At 34.0% G+C, this 15184-nt stretch overlaps 1 protein-coding gene across 4 annotated transcripts in view; it reads right to left on the reverse strand.

The window, feature by feature from the left end:
* MAN1A2 (mannosidase alpha class 1A member 2) overlaps positions 1-15184 on the reverse strand; it is a 150456-nt gene that overhangs the window by 77007 nt on the left and 58265 nt on the right. For all 4 annotated transcript variants that reach the window (XM_081226513.1, XM_081226512.1, XM_081226514.1 and 1 more), the window contains exon 5: positions 10712-10792. In XM_081226513.1, coding sequence (XP_081082639.1) covers positions 10712-10792 — 81 coding nt within the window. The remainder of the gene's footprint in view (positions 1-10711; positions 10793-15184) is intronic.

A 15184-nucleotide genomic window follows, 5' to 3' on the forward strand; every position in this document is an offset into this window, starting at 1 on the left:
CACACACACACACACACACACACACACACACACAAGCTATTGGTCTATAACTTGCTTTCGTCACTAAATACATCAAGCCTATGTTTACTGGTTGAAATATATCAAACTTATGTTCATAGTTGTATTCTATAGTAGTAGATGTATCAATTTATTCAACCATGCCCCCAGATGAATATTCAGGTCTTTGCAAACACTGGCCTACTATATGTTTTCAAACAATGGATACTACAAACACTAATGCAATGAAAAAATCCTTCTGAGTATACTTTATGTATCCACGTTGTTACTTTTAGATAATACATTCCTAGAAGTGCGTTAGTGGGTCAGAGAATTTTAAATGTTTACTTGACACAAACTAAATCATTTTCCAAAAAGTTTGTATTGTTTGTATTCTCTCCAACAGCATATCAAACATTTGTTAAAATTTAAATGTATTTAATTAGATACTATACATTTAAAGTGGGTACATTTTATTGTATATAAATTAACTTCATTCAATAGAGTTGCTTAAAATAAACAAACTTTGAACTTTTAAGTTCTTTACCAGGCAGAGAATGTGGAAGGGTGAGAGTCTATTTCAGGCAGAAAATTATGGTATAGCTCGATAAACATAGGGAAATAAAACAAAGTGGTCTAAATACACAGTTTCATGCATGCGAATTTGGGGCTTCTCCTCTGTGGCTCCCTCCTATCCTGGATTTTACCCCTAAATTTCTAGCACCTGTGGTAGCCCTAAACTCTGTCTTCTGACATGATTTTAAACAGGATTTTTTTACCTTCTCTTTCTGATATTTCACAGTGTAAAGAAATGCAACAGATTTCTGTATATTAATCTTGTATCCTGCTACCTTGCTGAATTCATTTATTAGTTCTAATAGTTTTTGTGTGGATACTTTAGGGTTCTCTACAGAGTATCATGTCACCTGCATATAATGACAATTTTACCTCTTTCCTTCCAATTTGGATACCTTTTGCTTCTTTTTCTTGTCTGACTGCTGTGGCTAGGACTTCCAATACTATGTTGAATAGAAGTGGTGAGAGTGGGCATCCTAGTCTTGTTCCAGCATTTAGCAGGAAGGCTTTCAGCTTTTTACCATTGAGTATTATGTTGACTGTGGCTTTGTCATAAATGGCTTCTATTATGTTGAGATATGTTCCCTCTATACTCATTTTGGTGAGAGTTTTTATCATGAATGGATGTTGAATTTTATCAAATGCTTTTTCTGCATCTACTGGGATGATCATGTGGTAAACTCTAACTTCTGATCAAACCAGTAATCATAATCAACTGTGAATTTGTATTAGTACTGTGACTTTAAACATGTATGAATGTATACAAATGTGTAGATGAACTCACACATTTAAGATGAAATGTTGGAGAGTACATTTAAAATGGTATCTAGGTCAGCAAAGCTTAGTGGAATGTTTTATCCAATTACCAACACATCTACAGAAAACGCAGAGGTCAATGGAAATTGCAGTAACTTCTGAAGCAAAAATATAATGAAAATTAGTGCAATAAGGACAATAATGGTTAATATTTAAGTCAGGAAAAATTAACACTGTAACATTTCTCTTTTTTATTCAGAACTTTAGGGCAAAAAAGGGACACTCTATTTGCCTTAGAAAATACCCCTGGGACTTGCCTGGTGGCGCAGTGGATAGGAATCTGCCTGCCAATGCAGGGGACATGGGTTCGATCCCTGGTCCAGGAGGATACCACATGCGCAGAGCAACTAAGCCCGTGCACCACAACTACTGAGCCCACATGCCACAACTACTGAAGCCCACATGCCTAGAGCCCGTGCTCTGCAACAAGAGAAGCCACTGCAATGAGATGGCCACGCACCGCAACAAAGAGTAGCTCTCGCTCGCCACAACTAGAAAAAGCCCATGCGGAGCAACGAAGACCCAACGCAGCCAAAAGTAAAAAAGAAAATATCCCTGAACTTACTCAGAAATGATCTTACCTACAGGCAATGAAGTACACAATTGTGTTTTAGTAAAGAAAAAGTTTGCTGTTTTTATTTCTTTTATTTTGTGTTTATATTCTGTGAAACGTATTAAACTCTACATAACCATTTCTCTATTTTATCTGACAGATTTCAGATGCATTTATCCACACAAATTACATTGTTATCTTACTCAGGAAGGGATGCCACTTTGATAGCTGTTAAAAAATGAGAAAATACGGTAAAAGAAATGTCATATATTTGAGGCTCAAGTAAACATAATAAATCATCAAGATTTTTAAACTTATGAATATTTAAAATAAATAGCCTTGTTCTGAGAAAATATTATAAAGATTAACATTTATAATATTAATAAATCACAGGACAGAGGAACACTTTGTTAGGATGGCATATAACCCTCATTTGGTTCCCAGTACCAGAACACTGAATGCATGTAAAATGTTTACTCTAGTTACACTCTATCTAAATATAAGAAAGGCGCTTTGCCATGTTATTATAGTTAATTTTCTGTCTTATGTGAGACATAGGAATTTATTGGCTATCCAGTATTAGAATAATCTTATATTCAGTGTTTTATTTACTTTTGGCAGATTTCAGGGATTTATTTTTGGTTTCCTGGAATAGATATGGATCAGAGCTTTCAATGTAAAATGATCCAGCAGAAAAGTAAAATGGTCAGTGAAATCTGATTGTATGAGAAAGTCAGAAAAGTAAAACGTTCTCTCTACTTTTTAGTAGACTCTATCCTAAGAAATTAACTTATCTATTTTTAAATAAGTAGAAGGATTTCCCAGCTGTTAGAAACAGTATATTTACCACACAGGAAAAAAGTCAAAGGACGAGGAAAGAAAAGTAAAGTAGTATCTATTGAGTCAGGTGATATCCTTAGGCACCTTCACATAATTTAATCCCCCCAACAACTCTCAGGTGAACTCTCTCATTCTTTTATAAATGAGGAAACTTAAATTACAGAAGGTAAATAGCTTGACAAATATTTTTATGAAATGGAGGCAGAATAGAGACTCAAACCTCTAGCTCCAAAGTACTTGTGCTTCCCTCCACTTCAAAATGGTTCTTCCTGAAGTCTAAGGAGTTAAAACTGCAAAAATGGAAATACTGGTAACATTGTATACTTTTTCAGCATTTTAGTGTTTTCCTATGACAACAGCAACCAAAATTTCAACATTTTGCTTCAACCTTCAGATAAGGAGCCTAATGAAATGGCAGAGGCTGACACTTCTCTTTCATAAGCTGTTCATAGGTAATTTTGAATCGTATGCTTTTTGGTATGCAAATTAGTCAACTACACACAAACAATTTAGTATTTCCTCTACATAGTCAGACAGGCATGAAAGTAAGAAAAAAATGCTCTATCTCAAAGACATCATATAATGTTTAACCTGGTAAATATTAGGAAGCATGGAGTAGCAAGTAACAGCAGTTCATGGCTGGGAGAGGAACAGGGTGTAGAGGAGACCCACTCTGAGGCACAGGCATACAGGGAATGCCTAAAGTGGACAGTAGAGCAAGAGTGTTAAGAAAAACTTGCCTGCAAAACAGGCCCACTCTAATTACAAGGTAGTGTCAGAGGAATTTGAAGCCAGTGGTACTTTGTAGGTAACCTTAGTGATAAAAAACCCAAACCTGGTTCAACTCAGACTAAACTGACTCAGCTCCTAACACTAATAGCACAGTCATGCTATTCCAGGCATAAATATTATTAAACTCAGTCTTCACTGTCCCATCCATACATGATATTTTGCATTAAATAAAAAAATTATTAAATACTTAAGAAAGCAAGAAAAATTAATCCACTTTCTAGAGACAAAGCAAGTGACAAATCAGACTTAATGAGGTTGAAATAATCACAAAGAATTTTAAATGACTATAATTACTATGTTAAAAGACCTAGTGGATAAGGTGGAAAACATACATGAAGACAACGAGGAATTTTAGCAGAGAAATGAAAACTGTAAAGGTCAAGTGAAGTATTAGAAATAATAACTTTAAAAATCAAGGTAAAACAGAGATGCAAAATGCCTTCAACAATGATCCAACAATCCCACTACTGGGCATATACCTTGAGAAAACTGTAATTCAAAAAGACACATGCACCCCAATGTTCATTGCAGCACTATTTACAATAGCCAGGTCATGGAAGCAACCTAAATAAATGTCCATCGACAGATGAATGGATAAAGAAGATGTAGTACATATATTAAATGGAATATTACTCAGCCATAAAAAAGAATGAAATTGGGTCATTTGTAGAGATGAGGATGGACCAAGAGACTGTCATACAGAGGGAAGTAAGTCAGAAAGAGAAAAACAAATATCGCATATTAACGCATATATGGAATCTAGAAAAATGGTATAAATGAACCTGTTTGCAAGGCAGAAATAGAGACACAGACGTTGAGAACAAACGTATGGACACCAAGGGGGAAATGGGGGGTGGGATGAATTGGGAGATTGGGATTGACATATATACACTACTATGTATAAAATAGATAACTAATGAAAACCTGCTGTATAGCACATGGAACTCTACTCAATGCTCTGTGGTGACCTAAATGGGAAGGAAATCCAAAAAAGAAGGGATATATGTATACATATAGCTGATTCACTTTGCTGTACAGCAGAAACTAACACAACACTGTAAAGCAATTATACCCCAATTAAAAAAGAAAAAAGCCTTCAACAGGCTCAAAAGTAGATCACATACATTAAAAGATATACCATGCGATACCACCTGAAAGAAAGTCAGAGTGACTATAACAGTATCAAACTAAAGAACAGAGAACATGAAAAGAGATAAAGAGAAAAAATTTTAAGCAATAAAAAAACAAATTCACCAAGAAGACATAACAACCCTAAATATGTACACACATAAGAACAGATCTCCAAAATACATAAAGTAAAAACTGATAGGACTGAAAGGAGAAACAGACAAATCCATAATTATAGTTGGAGGCTTCAAGACTCCTCAACTTAGTATTTGACAGAACAAGTAGACAGAAAATTAGTAAAACTACAGAAGATCAAGCAACACTATTATCTAGCTTGACCTAATTGACATTTTAACCCAACCACAGCAGAATACACATCTTTTCAAGCATACATTCTTTTTGATAGACCATATTCTAGCCCATGAAACAAACATCAAAAAATTCAATAAATTTGCTCTTTATTCACTGCCAATTAAACAATTAAACTAGAAACCAATAACAGAATGCTATCTGGAAAATCCTCAAATATTTGGAAATTAAACAGCATACTCCTAAATAACTCAGCAATCAAAAAGGAAGAAGAGAAATTAGAAAATATTTTGAATTAAAGGAAAATAAAAACATAACATATCAAAATTCATAGGATGCAGTTAAAGAAAGACTGAGAAGCAAATCTATGATATTAATGCTTACAAACTACTGGGAAAAAATAAGTTACAAAGATGTAATGTACAGCACAAGGAATACAGTCAATATCTTAAAATAACTCTGTATGGAGTATATGCTATGAAAATATTGTATTACTATGTATACATCTGAAACTAATAGAATATTGTTAAGTCAACTATACTTCAGTAAAAAATAAGATAAAAATAAATCAATAAAATAAAATAAGAAAAGGTGTCATATTAATGAGCTAACAAACTCCAACCATAAGGAACTGGAAAAAAAACAGGAAAAAAAATGGGGAGAGAGGTGCAACTTAACCCCAAAGCAAGAAGTAAAGATAAAAGCAAAAAATTAATAAAACTGAATACACAGAAATAGAGAAAAATCAATGAAGCAAAATCTAGTTCTTTGAAATAGAAGTATTAATACACTTGTAGCCAGACTGACAACAAAAAAGATGAAATGGGGAACATTACTAAAGATGCTACAGATATAAAAAGGATAATAACAAAGTAATACAAACAACTTTATGTCCACAAGTTAGAGGAAACAAATTCCCTGGAATACACAAACAACAAAAGCCACACAAACTACAAAAGCCACTCAAGAATAAATAACCTGAACAGTGTTATATCTACCAAAGAAATTGAATACATACATTTTAAAACTTAGTGGGAAAAACAAAAACAAAAAACTCCAACCCCACGTGGCTTCACCGGGAAATTCTACCAAATATTTAAGGAAGAAATAATACCAATTATACACAAACTTCTCCAATGGAAAAAAAGAAGAAACACTTCCAAACTCATTTTACAAGGTCAGTATTACTCTTATACAAAACACACATATACAAAAAGATATTAAAACTATAGATCAATATCCCATATGAACACAGGTACAAAAAAATTCTCAACAATATATTATCAAATCAATCCAGGCAATATTTAAAAAGGATAGTACACCATGACCAAGTGGGGTTTATTCCCAAAATGCAAGGTTAGTTTCATGGTCAAAAATCAACCAGCATAATTCACATTATCAACAGATAAAGAAGAAACACCATATAATCATCTAATTAAATGCCATAAAAACATTTGACAACATTCAACATCCATTCATGATTTTAAAAACCTCAGCAAATAGGAACAGCAGGGAACTTCTTCAAGATGATAAAGGGCATCTACAAAAAAAAAAAAAAAAAAAAAAACAACCTATGGCTAACATTATGCTTAATGGTGAAAAACTAAATGCTCTTCCCCTGATATCAGGAACCAGGCAAGGATGCCACTCTCACCACTCCCATTTAACTCTGTATTTAGTGAAGGTTCTGGGCAATGTGATAAGGCAAGAAAAAGAAATAAAAGAACTATACAAATAAAACTGTTCTCTATATAGAGAAATAAAACATTTCTGTTCACTGACGACATGATTAGTTACAAAGAAATTCCCAAAGAATATATTAAAATCCATTTAAAAGTGACTAGAATTAACTAGTAAATTTATGATAATCTCAGGCCACAAGGTCAATATAAAAATCAACTGCATAGTGCACAACAATGTAAATGTTATTATTTTATGTTATGTACATTTTACCACATTTTTTTTTTCCCGGTACACAGGCCTCTCACTGTTGTGGCCTCTCCCGTTGCGGAGCACAGGCTCTGGATGCACAGGCTCAGCAGCATACATACAATGAGCAATTGAAATAAAATATACAGTACCACTTTTTTTTTTTTTTGCAGTATGTGGGCCTCTCACTGTTGTGGCTTCTCACTGTTGTGGCCTCTCCCATTGCGGAGCACAGGCTCAGCAGCCATGGCTCATGGAACCAGCCGCTCCACAGCATGTGGGATCCTCCCGGACCAGGGCACGAACCCGTGTCCCCTGCATCGGCAGGCAGACTCTCAACCACTGCGCTACCAGTACAGTACCACTTTTAATAGCATCAAAAAATATGAAATAGGTACAGATCCATCGAAATATGTATAAGATCTGTAAAAACTAGAAACATCAATGAACAAAATTAAAGAACTAAATAAAGGAAGAGATATGTTATGTTCATGGATTGAAAGATATCAATTTTCCCTAAACTTACTGATAGACATAATATAATCCTAATCAAAATCCCAGTAAGATATTTTGTAGAAATCAGGAAACTGATTCTATAATTTATATAGAAAATAAAACTAGAATAGCCAAAACAATTTTGAAGGGGAACAAAGTTGGAGGACTCACACAACCTGATTATGAGATCATAAAGACCATGATTTCAATTCCATAAAGCCATAATTATGAACACAGTGTGGTAACAGCATAAGGACAGACACACAGATCAACAACAGAGTCTAGAAGTATACCCACATTTGGTCAGTTGACTTCATATACGGTCAATTGCTTTCAACAAAGGTGCAAAGTCAATTAAATAGAGAAAGACTAGTCTTTTCAACGAATGGTGCTAGAATTTTTGGATATCCATATGGAAAGAAATGAATCTCAACCTCTACCTCACAGCATATAGAATTTAACTCAAAATGGATTATAGATTTAAAAGTATAGTAAAGTAAAACTATAATACATTTAGAAGAAAGCAAGGGAAAATCTTTGTGACCTTGGATTAGGCAACACTTTGTAAATAAAATACCAAACACATGAACCATAAAAGATGAAACTGATAAACTGGACTACTTCAAGATGTAACAACGTCAGTTCTTCAAAAGATACTGTTAAGTCACTGAAAAGCCAAAGACAGGTTATAAAAGTATTTGCAAACACATAGGTTATAAAAGTCCTATGTCCAGAATATACAGAATATACAAAAAACTCTCAACATTCAATAATGAGAAAACAAAAAAATTTTGATGGCCAAAGACTGAACAATTAAAGAAGATATATGAATGACAAATAAGCACATAAAAAGGTGCTCAACATGGTTTGTCATTAGAGAAAAGTAAAATAAAACCACAATGAGATACTAATACACACCTATTAGAATAGCTAAAAATAATAAAGAAACTCTCAATACCAAGTACTGGTCATGATGGAAGGCAACTATGTGAAAAAGTCTGGGGAGTTCTTCCAAAGTTTACTTACCATTTGATCCAGCAATCCCACTTCTAGATAGTTACCCAAGAGAAATAAAAATTTATGATCCCACAGAATCCTAATGCAAATATTTATAGCAGCTTTATTCAGAATCTCCAAAACTAAAAACCAATCCATTGATGAATGGATAAACTGTTAGAGCCACAAAATGGAATATCATACAGCAATAAAAAGGAATGAATTATTAAATACATGAATAAATCTCAAATGCATTGTGCTACATGAAAGAAGCCAGTACTCCTTACCGTACAAACAGAAAATAGATCAGTCGTTACCAGAGGCTGGTGGTAGCATGCGGGGTAACTATAAAATGGTAAAAGGGAATTTTCTGGGATGATAGAATTCTTCTATATCTTACTTGTGCTGGTGCTTACTAGATTGTATGCACTCTCAAAACTCAAAGTATACACTAAAGTGGGTGAATTTTACTCTATATAATACCTCAATAAACCGACCAAAAAATCCTATCGATTAATTTACAATGATTTTATTCATATAAGCTAGGTCAGAGTTTCTCAAAATATAGAACCAGCATTTCCAAAATCACCTTTAACACGGAGTACTTTACTAAAACCATAAATAATGGTTTCCACCTCAAAGCAACTGAATTTCAGTCCTGTGAGCAGGGCTTGGAATCTTCATTTTTATAAAACATGCTATGTGACCCTGAAACACACTGAAGTTTGAAAACTCTTTGCAAGAGTATAAACCTTTTATTTTATTAAATGGGAACTGAAGTGTTCTGACAATTGAAAGATAGGTTGGAGGTATAATCAAATTACATAGGAAAGGCTGACAGTAAAATCATATATTAAGTAAGATAAATGTTATTTATCTAATATTATATATTAAATACCATCATCTTCAAACATATTTCTTCTACAGAAGTATCTATCTCACTCTTTACACACAAAAGCACACAAAAAGATAGATGACATAATTAAATATAAGCATATAAAATCATAAAAATCCAGAAGAAAATGGAAATATTTGTTTTGTAATGATACAGCCATAGGGAAGGCTTTCTAAAGACCAACATCTAGAAGCCATAAGGGGAAAACAATCCTAAAAATGACCACTTTAAAGTTAAACACAAAAAATAAAAACTGAAGACAATATAAAAATCCATCTTTACAATACATATAATAAAAAGTGTGTTTTCTTAAATTTACAAAGCTATCTTACAATCATTTAGACCAACAAATCAACTAAATCTATGTGCCAAGAAAACAAAACAAAAATGACTATAACCTCTTCCTTTAGCTTCTCTTTCTCGCACTCTCCAAGCCCACTCTTTAACCCATCTGAGTAGTAAAAAGCAATTTCCTACACCCACTTCCCCATCACCATAAGTCTCAAGTGTGTCTGTGTGTATTACACCAAGACTTCCATAAAGGAGAACTCAGAGTTGTTTTGTTTTAATTTACAGCAATAAATTGCATTCAATTTCTAAATAGGCAGTTATATTAATTAATTTTTGGACTTAGGAGGATCCATATTCATTCTTACTGATTCATTCCTTAATTCTAATCTTATTAATATATTTTCTACTTTTGTTTCAACAATGTAATTAATTGAAATGGCAAATCCTGGAGGAGGATAACTCTTACAGAGGAGACACAGTGTATATAATGCTAGGATCTGTGATGAATCTGTTTCACTGAGATTCTCAAAATGGAAAAATCATTATTCCCAAGAAACAGAGCTCTACCTGAAGATCTAGTTATTTCAGCAAACCTGTAGATTAGTTCAGTACTGGACAATTTAAAAAGATGACATGGGGCTTCCCTGGTGGCACACTGGTTAAGAATCCGCCTGCCAGTGCAGGGGACACGGGTTCGAGCCCTGGTCTGAGAAGATCCCACATGCCACAAAGCAACTAAGCCTGTGCTCCGCAACTACTGAGCCTGCACTCTAGAGTTCGCAAGTCACAACTACTGAGCCCAAGTGCTACAACTACTGAAGCCCACACACCTAGAGCCCGTGCTCCGCAACAAGAGAAGCCACCACAATGGGGAGCCCGCGCACCGCAACGAAGAGGAGCCCCTGCTCAATGCAACTAGAGGAAGTCTGCGTGCAGCAACGAAGACCCAACACAGCCAAAAATAAAAATAAATAAAATAAATAAATTTATTAAAAAAATAAAAAGACGACATGATGCTAGGGAAATCTTTCATTTTACTAAGTTCCATTCACAACCCTTTCTCCCCAAACAACATATCACTTGATTTTGCTCACCTCCTCTCCTGAAAGGTAATATGCTGCAAGTAGGCCTCCAATAAATCGAATGTTGACTTCAAACACAGACACCTCTGAATTCTGTGAAAACATATTGAAAATATTCACATATACATAAAGCTGTAAAGGTTTCAAAATATCTTCAATCCTTCATATGTTTCTCACAAACATGCTGGGAAGAATGTTTTTTTCCACTTTCTATGTCTTTGTTTCTCATGCAACTGCAATCTCACCTCCCATTTGTTAATGTTACTGAAACTCCTCTATTGCTGTCAGCACAGCTTCCTAATTGCCATAACCAATGGGCCATTTTCATGTGCCTTACATATTATTGTGAAATTATCAAGATATTTGATGCTACTGACTATTCTCCCTCATGAAAGCCTCTACTTCTTGAATTTTGGAATAGTGTTCTCTCTACTCGTCCCTTTCTGTTCTAATCACTACACTATAACATCCATTTTTACTTCTATCTCTCCTCATGAATTTTAAATGTTTTTCTAGTATATGTAACTTAATCAATGTTAAAGGAGGTACCAAAAAATAATGGCAAGATGATAGGTTTTTCAATTAATAATGTTGAAAAAAGTGACTCCTAGGTAAGAATTTAATTTGGATGCTCATTTCATATATATATATGAAATCCAAATGATTTAGAATACAGAAGAAAACTGAAATAAAAAAGTAGAAAAAATGTGACAATATATCTATACTTCCTTGAGAAAGCAGGTACTTTGTAAGCATAAAATCAATAGCATTGATAACAAATGATGATAGAAGGACTTGAATTTCCCCATAATGAAAATTACCTATAAGAAAAAAAATCAAGAACAAAATTAAAAGGCCAACAACAAACGGAAGGAAATTTGCCACAAGTATAGCAGTATTAATAACCCTACCACATAGAGTCTATAGGTTTGTATTTAGATATAGATAAAGATATTGCTGAAGAAGATTCTAATGCATGGAAAGAAATTAGAAGTGGCAAAGAAAATAACCAAAGAATCCACAGAATATACAAAATTGACTAATAGAAAAATAACATTCATAATTAATTTTTAAGTAAAAATTAAAAGGAAATATATATTACCCTGAAGTCTTTCCAACATTCATAGGCAGAAGACATCATTTGCTAACACAAGCATAATTCTCTAATATAAAATTTTCACAATATAATGTAATTTTTTAATAACATAACTGTTATCCTACCCCATCCTCAAAAGCAAAGTGGTTTATACTACTTCATATATTCCCAATATATAGCATACTGCAGGGTACATAGTAGACATTCACTAAACATAGAGAGGAAGGAAAAGAGGGAGAGAGGGCCTCTCTCCACTCACTAGAACAATAATACCATCTAACCAGTTTCCCTGACTTCATCTTTACCCTCTTCTCAGCACTCGACTTATTCAGCACCATATAGTTACAGTGGTGAACCTTTTAAATCTTAAGTTAGCATAGGTTACTACTCTGTGCAAAACATTACAGTGACTTCTGGTTACACTCAGAGTAAAATGACTTACTAGACCCAACATAATCTGATTCCCCACAACCTCTCTGACATCATCTCCTACCAATGTCCCTCTGACTCACTTTATTATTACCCAACGGGTCTACCTGCTGTTTGAGAACTGTCAAACTCACTTCTGTGTCAGTCTTTATACTTTACCTGCAGATCTCTAAGCAAAGTTCACTTAGAAAGTTTTTCTGACCACACAATATAAAATTGTGAAGTAATCCCTCATCACTAATATTCCTTACTCTGTACTATTTCCCCAATTAACACTTATCATCTGAATATTATATAATTCTTATTTGTAAAATTCATACCTTCCCTCACAAGAGACAGAAGAAAAGTTTCTAGAGGGAGAGAAGAAGAGACTGAGGGAGAGGCATTATTCACAGGAGAAATGACTGAGAATCTTCCTAAATTGATGAAAACAAAAGTCCTCAGACTGATAAAACATGAGTCCTTTAAGGAATAGTCTAAATACAGAATGGTAATGGAATTACAGAACAACAAAGCAAAAAAAAGAAAATATTAAAACAAGGGGAAAGAAAACAGATTACCTTTCAAATATTAAACTGACAGCATACTTTTCAATAGCATAACAGAAACAGGAAGACAATGGAACTGTATCTTTAAAAGGTTAAGAGAAAATAATCATCAACCTCTAATTCTATACTCAGCTATAGTATCTATTAGGAGAAAGCTTGGCTCTCTCATATCCACATGGCTTCCCTTGGGTCTCTTCTCAGAAACGTCACCTTCAATATCCAATGGATATAAAATAGCAACCTCTCACCACCACTTACTCCAATCCTACTTACTCTTCTTTAAGAGTAAGCACTTATCACTATCTGACATGCTATATTCAATATATCTTGAATATGTATTTACTACTTTTCTCCTCAAACTAGAATAGAAACTAGTATAAACTAGAGATAAGACTCTGTTTTGTTCATTCCTGTATCCATAGATTTAGAACAGTGTCTGTCATAGAGAAGGCACTCAATAAATATATTTATTTATTTATTAATTACTTAATTTGAAAGCTTCAAATACAAGTTGGGACCAACTAGACAACAATTACACATAAGACAAGAGGGAGATGAGCTAAATTAAAACATTTTAAGATCCTTATGTTTTTCAGAAGAAGGATAGAGAAAATGATTAATTTTAAACTTTGGTAAGTATACCTATTAAAATTTTAAGGGTAACCCCAAAATGAATGGAAATGGAAAGTATAAAGTCAAACTAGTAGCGGGAAAATGAGACATGAAGTAATTTAATCCAAATAAGATAGAAAATAAAGGCAAATGAGAAGTACAATAATGATATAGGTAGCAAAACAATGATTGAAGATTCAACTCTAAAAATATGTTATACTAAATGTAAATATTTCAAGCTTAACAGTTAAAAGACTCCAAGACTGGATAAAAATAACAAAATCTAAATACGCACTATATGTAAAATATACAGCTAAAACATACGACACAGAAAGGGTAAAAGTGAAAGAATGGAAAATGACTGTGCTGATTATTAAGTTATTTTTTCTCAGCTTCAAATCCATCCTTCTACACTCTACTTCGGTATACTGAAACTAGAACTCTTCAAATGCATCTGGCTTCCTTATAAGCTGTGCTGATGATAGAAGGTTCTACAAAGATAATACAAAGCTGAAGGAAGAAAAAGGAACTTATTCCTTCCAGTCTACTTCTAGTTTCTGACAGTGTCAAACCAGCCATGGTTCTTCACCCTGGCAGTGGCAGTTGGTTCCAGGTTACAGTTCCCCTGCCACAGACACATTCCCCAAATCAGCCTCCTTGTGCCCTTTAGAGATACCAAGCTCTAACTAGGTACCCACTCCTCAGAGGTCTGAGTCCCAGGTCTGAGGAGCCCCTTTTAAGAACTCCTAAGGTATCAAAAACAGAGTCCCAAGCTAGTAAATTTTAATGATCTCAACCTCTCCCCATTGTTCTCACAGTTCCAGGCATGGCAGCCATTTATTGTAGTTACTACCTCTTGTAATACTACAATGTTCTCTTTCTGTCTTTTCAGTGCCCCATTACTTGGTTAACAATTCTAAACACTAAATCCTCTAATTAAAAAAACTGTACAGTTCTGGTTCTTGATTGAGCCAACTGACACAATGATATACCAACAAATTATTAGGCATAATAAAGCTGCCATGTTAACAAACAGGAGTATTTGAGATTCACAAATGCCAATTCTCTCCAAATTACTCTATAAATTGAATTCAATCCTCATCAAAATTTCAACACAGTTTTTCCAGAGCTTAAAAGAGCAAAGAACTGAGAATTGCTAAGATAATTTCCTAGTAGAATAAGATCAGATATCAAGATTCAGCTATAGATATTAAGCTTTTCTTATAAAACTAGTTAAGACTATAATAAATATTTAGACTACTAAAATATTGATGTAGGGATAAAGAGAAAAGCCAGTAGAAAAGAATAGAGTGATATAACTAATACATGACTAATGTGGCATGAATAAATAGTAGAGAAATAAATGTGCTAGGATCAATTGATAGTTGCCTATCTTAACCTACCCACAAACTCAACTATATAAGCACTAAAGACCTAAATGCAAAAGCAGAACTTTAAAACATTTAGAATTAAATACAGGAATATATCTTCATGACCTTGAAGTACATAATCTCTAAGAGCTACAGAACTATACAGGGGAAACCCTGCATTTCTCAATCCCCTTTTACAGTAAGGTGGGGCCACATGAGTTAGATTCACTCAATAACACACAAGCAAAAATGGGGTAACCAACTTCTGAGCAGTCACATATCTTTTCTCTATCCCTTCCTCCTTTATGCAACTGGAAGGTTTATCCACCTTATTTTGAGGAATCATCTTGTACCATGAGGTTGAAGCTTTATACTGAAGTTGACAGAATAATAAGACAAAGGATCCTAGGTCCTTGGTCATCGAGGAGCT

The sequence above is a fragment of the Mesoplodon bidens genome, assembly GCF_964165515.1.
Source record: "Mesoplodon bidens genome assembly, chromosome: 2".
Lineage (NCBI taxonomy): Eukaryota > Metazoa > Chordata > Mammalia > Artiodactyla > Ziphiidae > Mesoplodon > Mesoplodon bidens.